Genomic DNA, 15,532 nt, shown 5'->3' with positions numbered 1-15,532 from the left:
TGGAGAAGTATATGTAGATAAGAGATTGGAACGAAATTCCCCTGGATATCATGTGCCAACAATATCAGTATTAACTTAAGTAGCAAGCATTTATGTATTAAGTTTATTTTGGGTTACTTTGCCTTTTAAAACTGGATGCCCCTTAAAAACTTCGGTATTGCCAACACAGACTCAGACTCAGACAGCTATAACATCAGCCTTCAGCATATCACGGCCAGGAACACGCTCTGCTTGATGTACGTATTATGACTTGTATGTTAGATGTGAAAATGTGTCATATTCCTGCAGATTAGTAGGAATTTTTATCTTAAAACATATGGAATGCATGGAAGTGATGGTAATTAATTAGGCATGAAATTAGGCATCAAACAGGAGCACTGTTTATAGCAAAAGCATATCTAAAACAAGTAGGAGTCACATGTGTAAAGTCTTCTCTACATTTCCTGGAGGAGAGGTTTAGTGTAAGCAATGCAAACTTTGACCCAGATAAGTTTCAGACTGCCAGCCTGTGTTACTTAGGTTTTTCATGTATTGTTGAACCCTGTTGTTGTTGTTGAAAAGGGAAAGTTCCGCCTGAGTTCCAGTTCAGCTGCTTTCATTACTGAAATAATGTTAAAACAAAGCAAAAAACGGAGGTACTGGACATCATAAAATACAAAAAGCAACCACTCAGGTACTCAGGTAATATTGAGCTTCACTTTCTCGGGTGTCTCCCAGCATCTCCATTACTTCTCTCTCTCTCTTTCTCTGCTGCTCTGTCCTGTTCCTCCTTTTCTCCTGGGCTGCATCCACAAAATGAGATTAAGGACCACTTTTGAAAAATGCAAGCAGTAATTTTGCGAGACGTTCAGAAATGAATTGGCCTGTAGGCCTGAGAAACTCCAGACCGATCGAAGCGTGCCAGATCCGATGGGGGGAATATTTAATAGGAAGAACTATTGATTCCACCCCCCTCTTTTTTTAGTCTAGCCACTTTTGTATTTTTTTAGGCCCTAAGTGAATCTGAAAGGGAAATAAAAATTGAACAACGCTCAGAAGCACGGCGAAAATCTCCTCTGTTTCAGAAAAACGCCTTCTGCAAATGTAATGAGACTCCGGCAGCCTCTATTCACGCATGGAGCCCCGGTAACATATCAGGTAATTCTTTCTCCTTAGGCAAAAAAAGCGAGCGCCCAAACAAGAAAATACATAAGCAAATCAATTCACCTCGCTTCTGCAAGATGCAATGAAGTCGGGCGAGAAACGGATAAGAAATCCCACCCTCCCCCCTCCTCTCCCATGAGCAGGAGAGAGGAGGGAAGTGTAGGTCTGGCATGTGCTGCAGAGGGACGGTTCTGAGACGTGGAGGGAATGAGCGATGGAGGGAGCAGGATGAAAGAGTGTTTGATCTAATTAGTGTCATCCTGATTGGGCGAAAGTGGTTGTGGCAGCAGTCGGCTGGAGTTGGAGCAAACACGATAACACACATGTGACCCCATGCTCCGACACGACAGGCTGGTGGCTGAACACATAATGGCCCACCCTTCGGGTTTGGTGTCTTGAAAAACAAGAAGAGCAACAGCACACGGCTGTCAACTTTCAAACCTTCCGCTAAGTCTCATTTTTACAAACTTTAACACTTAAACTGAATATACCCAGCTCCTTGGCTCCTGAGCCACAATTAAAGTTGCAATGACTCCCCTTTTGTACGCCACAGCAAACGCCTTGTTTTCCATTCTTCTGCTAAACAGCGAAAACCTTTCAAGTCATCAAAGCAGATTATCGTCTCATGCATACGATGCACAACACTTGCAGAAGCCTGACAGCAAAAAACATATTTCCGTCTATAAATGCGTCTAGTTTCAATCTGAAATTAATTAAGCAAAAAGGGTGACAGTTTATCAGCAAGGTGCACCACGCATGTCACATCAGAACAAAGGGATTAAAAAAAGAAAAAGAAAATTAGACACTGCTGAATGGTGGTCTCATGGATTTTTCCCACTCCTCCATCCTAGATACGCTTCCTCTGTAGCCCGAGTGGATTAAAAGCGTAAAAGCAGTCGGCTCGGCAGAAAAGGGGATTTAAACTTCAGTGGAGGGCCGGTGGCTGAGTGGTGTGATGGACGGAGCTTGGGCTTATTTCCCTGTTTGTGGATTAATTACATTTTCCCCCTCCAAGAATCCTTTATCAGATTAAACTGCAGCTTTAGGAGTCTGCTCAGTCCATCAGCTGCTGCTGCCTCCTACTCTCTACAAACCACAAACCAGCTCTATGTTACACTCAGCTCTCAATCGACAGGAACTGAGATGCCCTGGTTGAAAGCTACTCTTTTAAAAAGTAAGGGAGCTAGTCCACCCTTCATTTATTTACTGTCCAGTCAAAACGGCCATTTAGCACAAAATATATTTTTTTGAATATTTCTGAAGAGATTACTTACATGAGAAAAGGGAAATACAAGTGGAAAGCAGTGATAACACAGAAGAATCTAAAATTGGAGATCAAAAGATGATTAAAAGATGAGAGAAAATGGGACTCAACCTTGCAGAGCACCAAAACACCATCAGATACACAGAACTTAAAGCTTTCATCTTTGAGGGAAAATTAAGCTCCACTCTTGCTCCAGATCTCCGGTGTTTCTGTCCATCATTCCACTGTAGAGTAGACACTCAACACTATGAGTCTGAAAGGACGTGTAGCTGCCAAGAGGCCGATACCAAATAAAGGAAATAGACAAGAAAGAAAATTTGCATGGACTGACCATGGACTGACCACCCCAGGGTCCAGACCTCAAAATCACTGAATGTATTTGTGTTTACACTGTAACAGGCTGAGGCTAATTAAACAAGCTGGTTAAGAGTTGCCTCACTTTAACCAGTAAATTGAAAATGTAAGTTCTTTAAGTAATTTTAATATAAGTATGCTTGCTTACAACATCATAGTAAAGTATACTATGGCAACTTCTCGCCTTCTAAGGCTGAACTTTGGAGGTATGGAAAAATGCTGACATCTTTGAAAAACTCTCCAGAAATCTACTTTAATTCTTTTTCACATGAAATATTACTTGTAGTTGTTGAACGAAATGTGTAATTGTCTGTTAAATTGTCAGAAACAATTAATTTTTTATTTAATTTCCAATCAAGTACAGGTTATTCATTTTTCAGCATAAAAAAAAAACAGATTTATATAATTTTATAAATTTATTTGCTGAGACTTATAAGTCATTTTCTGTTACACATTTTTTTGTTTTTCTTTTGTTCTGATTAACAATTAATAACCTTTCACCTTTGACTTTCCATTGATGGTTCTTTAAAGCAGTATGTCTGTAAATGACATCTGTGGTTTGAAAGTTTAAAGGACATACTTCAAGCAGAGAATCATTTATGAACTTATATTTTCAAATTTGTACTGGAGCTATTTTTCCATGAAAACAATCACACTGTACACAAAAAAAAAATTAAAAATACGAAGAGACTGTAAAAGCCGAAGCCACAATTTGTTGCTCTGTTCATGTAGATTTCCATATTAGCAGAATTCCCTCTTTGTTTGAATTGTTGAAGCAGCTCCAGTGAGGCAACACTTTCCTTCTTCATCAACAAATATAATAAACAGCAGCAAGTGCAAAAGGACTTTACTGGAGTCTCCAATCTCCAACAGACAGATGTGCTTTGCGTCCGCTTGGGGTTATTTGCTCATTTATGTATTTACTTTCTGCCCATACCTTAACACCTGTAGCCACAACTCTATATGGCCTTTACATTAAAAGGCCTCTCTGCTGCTGCAAGATAATGAACCCTGAGGGGCTGCTAGTCTCTGAGCTATTCCACAGCACACCAACGGGGGGCACTGTGACTATCTGTGTATGTGTGAACTCCAAAGCACAAGCTTCCATTCAGCATCAGCATCTGTACTCATCTGTTCTGGAGCCCAGGCCTTAGCTCACTGTTGGGAGCAGCAGCACAGCTTCATTTGTTTGCCTGTGAGATAACCCTGTTTGCATTCATTGATTGCTCATGTGGCCTCACTATCTGATAAACCTTTAACTTGTGTTGAGTGATTGTGGGAGGTGTTTTTCTCCCTACTGGCTGACTTGTTATTCCTCACAGTCTCTTACAACCCTCATTGTCAGTGTTGTAAGGGAAACCATTGCAAGTGAGACTGGGTCAAGATGAAGAAGCTGTAAGAAGTAAAGACACCAAAATCAGTTCTTTAGACAGATGCCATAGAAGAACGACTGATTCCCTTTCAATGTATGGTTCTTTAAAGGATCATCTATGTAAATGAGATGCATGAGTAGAAAGAACCTTTTCAACTCCTTTTCACATGCAATTTCCCCCCTGTTCTGGAGAAGGTCCCACAGCTGACCTAGGCATTTTTGTCCTTCAATAATGCTGATAGACTCTATTTTAATGGATTTTTTAAAAATGTATCAAACTGGAAGCAACTGGATTTTTGTCTTCCATGAGCAGCATGGCCACTAGGGGGCCTGCAAAACAGGCTACAGATCAAAGAACGTGCGCATCATGTTAAAGTCCTATAACAACTCGAGGTTTTTCCTCGAACCTGGTTGGCCAATAATTGAAATGTCTAATAATTTGGCCATTTTTTCAGAATGTACTAACAACAACAACAACAAAAAAAAACCAAGTAAAATTCCTTTATAATAAATTACATGTCATGTGTTCATTGACTGGATACTGTATGAGGACAGCAATTAGGCCTATGCCAGTAACACAGTCCTCTTATTCAGGGAACTGAATGGAAAACAACCTTGGTAAACTGTTAAGCTGGAAGAAAAATGGATTTTTAAAAGAGCCTCCACATAATGTAAAGGTTCTATACCAATGAAAGGTTTTTCCTAGAACCCAATGTAGAAGCCAAGGGTGTACCATATGTGGATAGCAATTAAGCCTGTGCCTAATTTCTTTGGTTCCTCTGCTGTACCAAATAAAATAACATAATAAAGGCATCTTTAATTTAGCCACATAAACTGTAACTAATCTAGTGATAAAGAATACCACACAGGTCTGTGGCTAAAAACCGTTTCACTGGAGTTGTTTTTTTCGGATATCTGCTGCTGTGGTCTGAGGATGTTCTAACATCAGCGAAGTCTGAGTGCAGATAAACATGTAAACATGCTGTGTTGATTGAATGTGTCCTTGATAATGATAGGGGGAAAACGGTCATTAATTTGTAGTCTCAAGACTGAACTTGCGATCGAGAGCTACAACATTCTCTCATTGTAGTCACGCTTCAAGCAAACAGATTTAGTATAGCACAATCCAAAGTCCTAGCCTCCATATAGGGCTGCAGTGCTGGTGGTGGTGTGCAATGCTGAAGGCATGTGGGACTGAAGGCAGTGCTATCCGCTTCTTTTACACGCTGCTCCCAATGTGGCAGCGTGTGTCGTGAGAGGGTGGAATAAGCGGTAAAGCTGAAGGATTTGGTGCAGGATTTAGCAGCAGTAAAAGAGCATCTGAACAGTGCGATACTTATGTACCTTCACACGGAATCTGTTTGTGCTGTCCACAGGGGCTTACATACATTATTTAAGGGTCCACAAAAAGCAAGCCCACTGGAGTGCTTTATCTCTGAGAAGTGGAGAGAGAAAGTATGGATTTTCACTCCACTGTGGAGACATTTAAACCCACACACACACACACACACACACACATACACACACGCATGCACGCACGGTCAATTTACAGTGAAACGGCTGCAGATGGAGATGGATGGAGGTGAATCTGTGTTCAGGATCAGCAGAGTAGCTGTCTCCAGTGGACTTATACTGAGACCAGACACACTGCACACTCTAAACGAATGACGACGAAAGCACATGCTCAAAACAAACGGTCCAAACACAGAGAAGTGGTCTGGACACATAAGCACCAGTGTATCCATGTAATAGGCTGTCAAACCTCTCTCAAAGGTGCTGGCTCTGGACGCATAGTTAGAGGAAAAACCTTAAATTGGTACAAAACTTGTAAACAATTTTGAATAGGCAGGTTTCTATACAATTAAGCATTTCATATAAACCACTAATAATGACTCTGTTAACATCTTTGATTATATTTGATTATACATACATTTTGACAAACTGGTGGAATTCCCCTTTAAGAGTACAACCCTGAGCTAACAGCACACTGAGAAACATCGTTAAACATACAACAGTCTTAAATGATCAAACAGCCAATGATAGAGTGGGACTTGGCCTTGCACAGAGGTTGAATGAATAACAGTAAGACCTGCACATGTGAGTTGCATGGTTTATAACTGCACCATCTACATGAAAAGAGGCGTGAAATGCTGAAATACTGTTTGAGGAATACTACTGTGCAGAGTTCTTTTCTTCTGCCCTGGGCATTAACTTCCTTTCTTTTCACTCACAGTCTGTTTCCTCAGTGGTCAAGGTCCATAAAGGTGAGATGGGAATTGAAATCAGTCCCTCTCTCTATCAGCATGCCACACCATGTCGGGTCCTCCTCTATCTGTCCCTATGTGCCTGTAAAATGTGTTCTGACAGAAACTGTTTGGGTGTATGTGTAGTAGCACACTGGATCTGATGCTTCCACACAGCTCCCTGCGTTCTCTCAGTCTGCCAAGACACACACCACACACACACTCACACACACACACACACGCACACACGCACACACGCACACACGCACACACACACACACACACACACACACACACACACACACGCACACACACACACACACACACACTAATCACTGTCAAATTGAGACAGTAGTGAGGCACGTTTACAAAAACCTGATATGGTCAGCTGAAAGACAAGTGTAGTCTGGGAATGCACACAGGACAACACATAATAGCTTGGATTCTTTGTTGTCTTAGATCTATAGGATTGAAAAAAAATACATAACTGGAGCAGACACAACACTCAACTGACAAAAGATATCATGCAGGAACACTTTTTGTACAAAGAATAGAAATGTACCCTCCATTTATATGATACCAGTCCAGTTGTGTACCTTAAATATGTTTTTCCCAGGGGAAAGGTACACATTTGCACCTTTTCATCATCAAACGTTGTAAAACAAAACAATAAAATAAGACTGGAGATAAGACAATGGTCCAATTATGTTCCCAATTAAAGCTACTGATGACATACTCTTACGGGTATCACAGTGACAAGAGGAGTACCACCCTGAGAGTGTGCCATAATAGAAGAAACAGACCCTACTAGGCTGAGTTGCCTTGGCATGGCCATACCATCCCTTAGCTAATAACTACCCTGTAAGTGGTAGTTACATATGGTCAGCCTAGGCTCAAGGTGCTATGAGTATCTGCAACTGCAATTTTTCTAAAGTCCGGCTCACGTCCACCTGGTGCATCAAAGATGTTTATTTTTTTCTTTACCTCCTTTTTTCTAACTTGAAAGCTAACTGCTACCTGCTAGCAGACAACTATATCACATTTTCAGAACTGAAGATTATTTTCCAGTTCATGCTGCTTTTACTGCATTGTGACAACTGGGAACTCAGACATTTCAGACTGAGAGCTTCCTACTTCCCACCTCAAAGCGGCCCTCAACTTCAGCTCTTTCAGACTGAAAATGTATGTTCCAAGTAACATAGCGTTTGTTTGGCTGCTGTGGGTGTATAAAAATCTCTTTAAATGCTTTTTCACCAGAGCTGTTTGGTTACATTCTTTATTTATTTAAAAAGTGGGACTAGCCTAGGATGATTCACTGTTAATAAAGCGCCCACAATGATTTTTAATAATTGATGTACAGAACGAGTCAAGCTTGCAGCTATCATTCTGCCTCCATCTGTACTTAGCGATGCCATGCACAAATAACATACTATACACAAACATCTGCTCAGAAAAGCTTAGGACACGCTATTGCTTCTTGTTCTGTGGGGTGCTGCCATGCTGAAGTGATGTCAGAGCTACAGCCTGGTGTTAGAGTGCTTGAGACAGTCTGACTTTGCAAGTGGGAACTGCTAGTTGGATGTCTCACATAAACTGTTCCAGTTCCCACTTGATCATGAACACATGATCTGCTGCCCTAGCAGAAGCTCTTCTCTCATGACATCACACAGACCCAGCCAATTCATTAACAGACTACACACCTAGCATGTTTTTGAGAATTTTAAAAGTATTCGTTTTATAACTACCTGGTTACATTCGACTATCCTGAGATACCTACAGAAAAGATCCTTCAGGAAATGCCATTAGTGTCATTTGGAGAGTAATGAATGTTAGTTGCTGATGTCATGGTGCAGGGCTGCAGGACATAATGAATAGCAGTGTCTACCACAGCAGCAAGAAAACATTTCACTAGGAGCAAGGAATCCCTGAATGCCAGTTTATTAACATTCACACAAGCCCGGTGCAATAACTGCTGACGATATCTCAGACAGACAGATAGATGTCTGAGGTGAATTTTTCTAATGCAAAATATGGCAGTTAACGAAGACAAATAATAAAGGTGAAAAGCTAAAACGCTGGGTTATGATTCTGTTTGTAAGCTTTGATATCATGATGAGAAAAGGTGTGGAGATGGAGATAAGATTTGATGAGATAAAGGGTGAGAGCGGCTGAATCAAAGGAGAGATGAAACTGTGATAGAGGAAGAAAAGAAAATGGAGCAAGTGACAAAGGGGTTGATGAGGTAGAGCGAGAGAGAGAGAGAGAGAGAGAGAGAGAGAGAGAGAGATGCCTACAGGCATGTTTGGCTCAGGCTTTCAATGGCTCCATTGTGGCATGAATTACAGATGGGTCCCTCTTCTACCCAAACCAGGCCTTGGGCATGGAACTCTTAAAATACATGCTCATATACACAGAAGGACAGCAAAAATCTCAAGTGAGATCACAAACAGGGGTCTAAAATCTTAGATACCCATTTATCTTGTGCTAATCCCAAGCATGCTCGACAAACAACTCTTTTATGCTTTCTTTCTTATTGGAGGAGTGGATTATTCATGCTATCACAATAGCGTAAAGGATATGTACTGCTTATGTCAAGAGAGGGTCAACAGGTGAGGAGGTGTGGAGAAGGATGTAAAATCAACATACAACCTCATTTCCAAAACAGTCGGGACGCTGTGCAAAATGTAAATGAAGTGAGGAGGCCAGTTGCTGTAGTTTTCAAAGTGAAATGTTTTCCTATTCTTGCTTAATACAGAATTTTAGTTGCTCAACAACAATTCAGGGTCTAAATCTTTGGCATCCTAGATCGTTTACAATAGAGACATGCTGGTGTAATACACGCTGAATGTGGTTTGGTACTGTCTTGCTGAAATAAGCAAGGCCTTCCCTGAGAAAGACGTTGTCTGGATTGCAGCATATGTTGCCGAAACCTGTTTGTATCATACAGCATTAATGGTGTCTTCACAGATGTGAAATTCACCTATGCCATGTACACTGATGCACCCCTATATCATGGATGCTGGCTTTTGAACTGTGCACTGATAACAAACCAGATTATCTTTAGCCTGGAGGATGTTTTTATCTTTATCCTGGAGGACACCACAGGACCACATGACACTTTTCCACTTCACCTTAGTCCATCTTAAACGAGCTCAGGTTTAAATTATTTACACATCACTGCATTCTAACTTTTTTGGAAACAGTGTTGTACATACACACAGTACTGTGCAAAAGTCAGAGACCACGATTTCTGTAATTCCCAGTCAAAACAGCCATTAAGTACAAGCTATTTATTTTTTATTATCAGGAATAAAGCAGAAGGCATGTACATAGAAGTTCTTTGCGTTTTCTGCTTCTCATGATTTATGTAATCCCATACACATTCAGTGATGTTGATATCTGGACGCTGGGGTGGTCAGTCCCTTGTTTCGAGTACGCCAGCAGCTTCTTTGTTTGATTTGTGCAATAGCTTCCTTTTTGTCTATTCACTTTTCTTGGCAGCTACGTATCCTTTCAGACACATTGTGCTGAGTTGTCTTGTCACAATGGAAGGATGGACAGGAACACGTGTGGATTTTCTCAGCTCTGGAGCAACAGTGGAGCTTGATTTTCTCCTCTCTCTCAAATATGAAAGTACTATTTATCCAATGGTGACAGTATTGGTGGACTGCCAGCTCTTGTAGTATTGTAAGGAGTCCTAGTTTGTCTATAACATTTAATAATGTTTTGAACTTAGTTTTGGAAACTCCTGCTTTTACACTTATTTTCCATTGACTTACTCCTTCCTTGTGTAACTGGACTATCTTGTATCTAATATCCTTAACATATCTCCTGAAAAATCAATAACGGCTCTAACTGGATATGAAACAAAGGAAAGGTGTTCACTGATATTTGCACAGTACTGCACACACATATGAAAATGGAATGAAGTTTGGCAATAGAAGAATCTTAAATTCTCTTTATATGTCGCTGGATGTTTCATGGGTGCATAGACACACCCCAAGCACCTCGCTCTCTCTGAATGATGGCAGCCCTGCCAGTTATAGCATATATAGATCAGATATAGATCAGCTGGGAGAAAAAGCAGCTTCTCTTTCCTCCAATCCAACAGATACTTGGCCATGTAAACAAGGCAGGATAGAGGAAGACTTACTGTCAAACTTGTAAAACTTTAATAAGGTGTAAAGACTAGAGCTAACTGCACTAACAGTACACAGTCTTGGCAGCCTGAACAAATGGGCTTTAAGCTGGCAGGCTGGGGATAAGCGGGAGAAAACAGTTATACTGACCTTAAATACACTTTTTCAGACAAAAGACTTAAGACTTCAAACACAGATCTTTACATATTGAAAAACCATGGGAGTATCCATAAATCAGGCCCAAACTGCTCATATTCATACCATTAGCATAACATTTACCTTTGGCCACAAAGTGCCGAATCCAGCTTCCTAGATGCCCTATTTATTATGCACAAGCAGCATGTTTAATAAAGTTATGTAGATTTATTCAGATGTAAACCACTGTACCCCACCAAACAGTAGTTTCTCTGGCCTGGAAGGCTTGGGCATGCAGCCAATAAACAAGCTAAGGGTCTAAGAAGGGGGCATGATTGCCCAAACCAGACAGATTGTACTCCAATACTGCTTAAACACATGCAGCAAAGAATATACAGATAAAAGTAAACAGAACTTGCAAAGAAATGAAGTCAGTGTGGGGCCATTTGTGACAACAGTGGTTTGCACCGAAGAGGACTTTGGCTTTTAAATGCAAACACAAATAGTGCTTTAACCCAGAATCCCATTAATCCAGTTTAAAACTTTTAGAAAGACCATCTTTATAGTGTATATAATGGGTAGTGGTGCAGCTATTTATGAAAAGTCACTTCTCTGCATCTACAAATGAGTTGTCTGTTCCTGGATCTGTAAAACCCTGTTGATACTCACAGAGTAAGGAGAGCGTGAGCAGGGCGAGCAGCAGCATGTTTGTTAGGAGCGCGTCAGCTCCACTGCAGTCCATTCTGTTCTTCTTACAGGTGCACACCTGAACTTTGAGCTCCGTGTTGTTGGTTAGCGGAGGGAAGCCGGAGTCAGTCAGAACCAGCGGCACATTGTAGTTGGCCCTTTTCAGACTGTGCAGTAGCATGATCTGCGAGTGTGTGTCTGTGGAGGGGAGCAGAGAATAGGTTGAACTCCACAGAGTGTTTGTGCAGCAAGCTAAAATAGCAGAGTCTCATGCTGCACAATAAAGTGAGTTGCCTTTTTATCAGAAACACCTACCATATACAGTTGTATGCATGTCATTATGACACGTTTTGTGGAAAATAACTAAACATCATCTTAGAATAGAGAATTTGCTGAATTTAACTTACTGGAAAAAAGGAAAATGGAACCTGTGTAAACTAAATTAAATTAAACTAAATTAAACAAATAGAAATTGAGCACAGAAATTTGCAGAATAATGGCACATTTAAGTCTGTTCCCTGTACAGAATGTCTTCATGTATCTTCACTTAGAAAATCAATAAAACATGTAAACTGACTGGTGCTGTTCAAACTTTGGCATACGATTGTAGGTGCACTTTGAAGGTTTATGACTGTAGCTCATCAGTTTCTGCACAATTTATCAGCCATCAATGGAAAGAAACCCCATAAGACCATCACTGACCAGATATTATTTGAGGGTGGACCATTCTCAACACAAGAGTTACATCATCATGGTAGTGGCGTGGTACCACGTGTTGTGCTGGTGTGAGTGTGTCAAGCTCAGCCGTGTTGCTGGAGTGTGCCTTTAGACTTTAAAGAAACCCGTAGCATGTTGGTTCCACCTTAAAGGTAAGTCTATAGTTTGTCTTATGCACACTATGTCAACAGGACCAATGGTGGCATCATATGTTTGGATGACTCTAAATGAGCAGTGACACCAAAGCATTTATAAATAAATTGCAGGAAGAAAAAAAAATTATGCATCAATGAAACAGAAAAACAACAATGAAGCAAGGGAGTAAAACTGAAACTAAACACAAAACGCAGGGCAAAACTGACAAAAGAAAAACAAACAATACAGGACATCAACCAATGCAGGGCAGGGAAGAAAGGAAAACCAAGCTGATGAGAAACACCTGGGGCAACGACAAATTTGCAGAAGATAACATCTGTTTCTGCCTGAGGAACTTCATCACGAGAAACTTAAGATAAGGAGGTGAATTTATAGGATGGATGGAGGAAGGGTTTCAAGCATATTCCTCCCCCTAAACTTCAGTTACTCCATAACTCCTTTTAGCTGTGAGTGAAGCACTTTTGACAGACCTCTGTCAGCTGTGCATAACTGTAGCCCTATCAGAGACACTGGGCAGACTGGGTAGGTGCCCATTTAATAAGGGCTGAAGTAGCTAGTGCACTTCACCGTCATCTACTAAACCCCTGGAACCCCTCAGTCCAGGCGTAGTATTGATGGCTGTCTCTCACATACACATACACAAACTACCACTCTAAACAGTATGTTGCAAATAGTAATGGCACCACTGGTTGTGTACTAATACGACAAATTAATACAAAGTTCACTATAGTGTATGCTGTTCGAGATGCAGCCATTTGGTATTGTCAGATGGAGTGGAAACACATTACTTTTGCTTGCACTAAGAGCTGTGTTTGCAAAAACTGGAGCATTTCCAGTACATATAACCCTCTTCATTTTCTAATGCTGGGTGTAGCTAATTTAAAGCTTTTAATCTCCATATTTATAACTGAGTATGGTTGTTAAAAACAGTGTATTAGAGTGGAGTGAATATGTGAATGCCGAATGCAGTTGTAAAAAAAAAAAAAAATAAGTGAGGAATATTTTAAATTAGTCACACTTCACAGAAATACATAATTCAAAAAGGCCTTTTCAGAATCAAGTTTACAAGAGCTGCCTAATTGAGAAGAGAATTTATTTGGCATTTTTACAAAATTATTTGGCATCTATGACTCAATGATTGACGACTTCATTCATGTCCTGCATCACAAACGGACATGCCCCCCAAGTGGAGAGGCGCTGGCTCCACACCACAAGCAGCGGACGCATACTGTTATCCAGAAAATATGTTGCCACCCCCTTTTTTGTGTTTCTCCTTTACAGGTAAGCCAACTTTTCCACCTCATCCAAACAACTTCTTTTGTGATGTATAGACACTTTTTTCCCACCAATTTTTATTTTCAGATAAGAGGTGGAAGGAACACACTCTTGTGACTGATAAATTGCGCAGTAACAGATGAACTACAATCAGTGATTTAAAGCCTACAAATGGCACCTACATGGAAGGTGTTTCTGATAAAATGGCCAATGAATGTAGTTGTAAGGTAATCAACTGGCACTGCAGTGTATCTATGACTCTGTGTCTTTGTGTACAAGTGTTTGTATAATAGTATGTGTAGCCTTCACACACAGCTATCTTTCTCTCTCTCTCTCACACACACACACACACACGATAGTCTGTTTTCTGCCCCATTTCCTTGCTGTCACTCAAAGCAAATGTCTGAGCTCAGGATTTACCCTATGTCAGTCAGACTCAAACCAGAAGCCACCCAACCCTGAATCATCACCTCCTTCTCTTTCATTCTCTCTCTCTCTCTATCACCTGATATCAGTTGCTAAAACTCTAGCTGAACACAAACCAGCACACACAAAGCCTTATACACCTACTTCATTTGAGATTCTTTCTAAGATTCAGGAGAGGAAATCAAGCTTAAGAATCAACAGACAAATAGTGAGGATTAGCAGCACTTTCAGTGGAATTACATCCACTGTTCTGTTTACCGTCTACTGTCTCTAATGCTGTCCTTTTCTCTGACAGGAAAGCTTATCCACTGTCAGGATATATGAGAGCCAAATCTGTATTTGTTCGAATATAAATACACCCTGACTTTCCATTCAGACATTTCTGTCCCTGGTTTTGACATGAGACCGTTCTCAGTTCAAAGCCTGTCTGACTCCAGCTCCTCAGTCACTGTTTTGTAATACTCTGGATCCTGTCATAATTTAAGCCCAACTGTGTCACTGCTCTAAGCACACTAGCAGGGGCAACTCACTGTTGATCCTGGAGATCTTCCACGTCTTCTCCAGACCTGGTTGTTTCCCCAGTTCTATGTTGAAGGGGTCTGTGTTGGGGTGGATGTCTTTGTCCCGTGCTCCGATCACTGCTACGTTCACCTCCTTGGCATCCTCACATACGCGGGTCACAGAGGGGACCACATAGGGTGCGTTGTCATTTTCATCGTCCAACTTGATAATTAGAGTTCCTGTGCCTGTGGCAGGGGGGTTACCTATGAGGGGAAACCAGATTAGAAACCACATCAACAAAAGCCTCATAGACAAATAGACATCAGAACCCTCAGAAGTTACAGCCAATGTAATTTCATATTACTTAATGTGATTTAATGTAATGAATGTAATGTGAAGTAATTTCATTTGAATTTTGTGAAAAGTTATTGTTATGCTTGTACTTTTTGACATCAAACAAACCAAAGGGGTACACTCAAGCCTGTTGATATACAATGCAAGGGAATGTAAATGTAATTCCTATCAGGCTATCAGTGATTGTGGGCCTTGTTTATGTCACTTATCACATGGCTGTACAAAACGAAGAGGTGTTCATTGACAGTTTACCCATATAACACTGTGAGATTCTCAGTCCTGGTTATTATTATTATTACATGCACAGTTATGAGGATGAGATGTCCAATTACGTAGAATTTTAGTACTATTTAATGACCTTTATTCGCTTTCAACACCCACTCACCTCAAATCCTTTATTTTAATATCACATACCATTGCCAAAAAGGTTATACAGCTGAACAGGAAGGACAGAATCAAACATTTAGTAAAGCCCTGGCTTAACTTTCTTACATATCACTGCAACTTGGAAAAACTTACAGAAAATTAGAAAAACAATTCAAAATGTTGTGGTTAAGGAATATTGGCTCTGAGGATTTATTAAAAAAAATAAAAAATAAAAAAGTAAACGTAATTCCTTATGGTTATGTCTAACTATGTAATAATAATATAATTGCACATAAATAACTATGTAATACAACCACATAATGTATAGCAAAAGAAATATAGTGACACTCAACATCTAAGTGTTAATATGAACTGTGTATTCATTACTTTCTTTAGGTAC

The 15,532-nt window shown here is 40.4% G+C and overlaps 1 protein-coding gene across 1 annotated transcript in view; it reads right to left on the bottom strand.

Moving 5' to 3' along the window:
• cdh13 (cadherin 13, H-cadherin (heart)) overlaps positions 1-15,532 on the bottom strand; it is a 511,235-nt gene that overhangs the window by 2,212 nt on the left and 493,491 nt on the right. The window contains exons 13-14 of the mRNA XM_017689216.2: positions 14,442-14,675; positions 11,320-11,535 (exon numbers count right to left, since the gene is read on the bottom strand). Of these exons, the coding sequence (XP_017544705.1) occupies positions 11,320-11,535; positions 14,442-14,675 (450 nt within the window). The remainder of the gene's footprint in view (positions 1-11,319; positions 11,536-14,441; positions 14,676-15,532) is intronic.

This window comes from Pygocentrus nattereri, chromosome 7 (genome assembly GCF_015220715.1).
Source record: "Pygocentrus nattereri isolate fPygNat1 chromosome 7, fPygNat1.pri, whole genome shotgun sequence".
Taxonomy (NCBI): domain Eukaryota; kingdom Metazoa; phylum Chordata; class Actinopteri; order Characiformes; family Serrasalmidae; genus Pygocentrus; species Pygocentrus nattereri.
The sequence above is the reverse complement of the archived record's forward strand: the minus strand, read 5'-3'. Positions and strand labels throughout refer to the sequence as shown.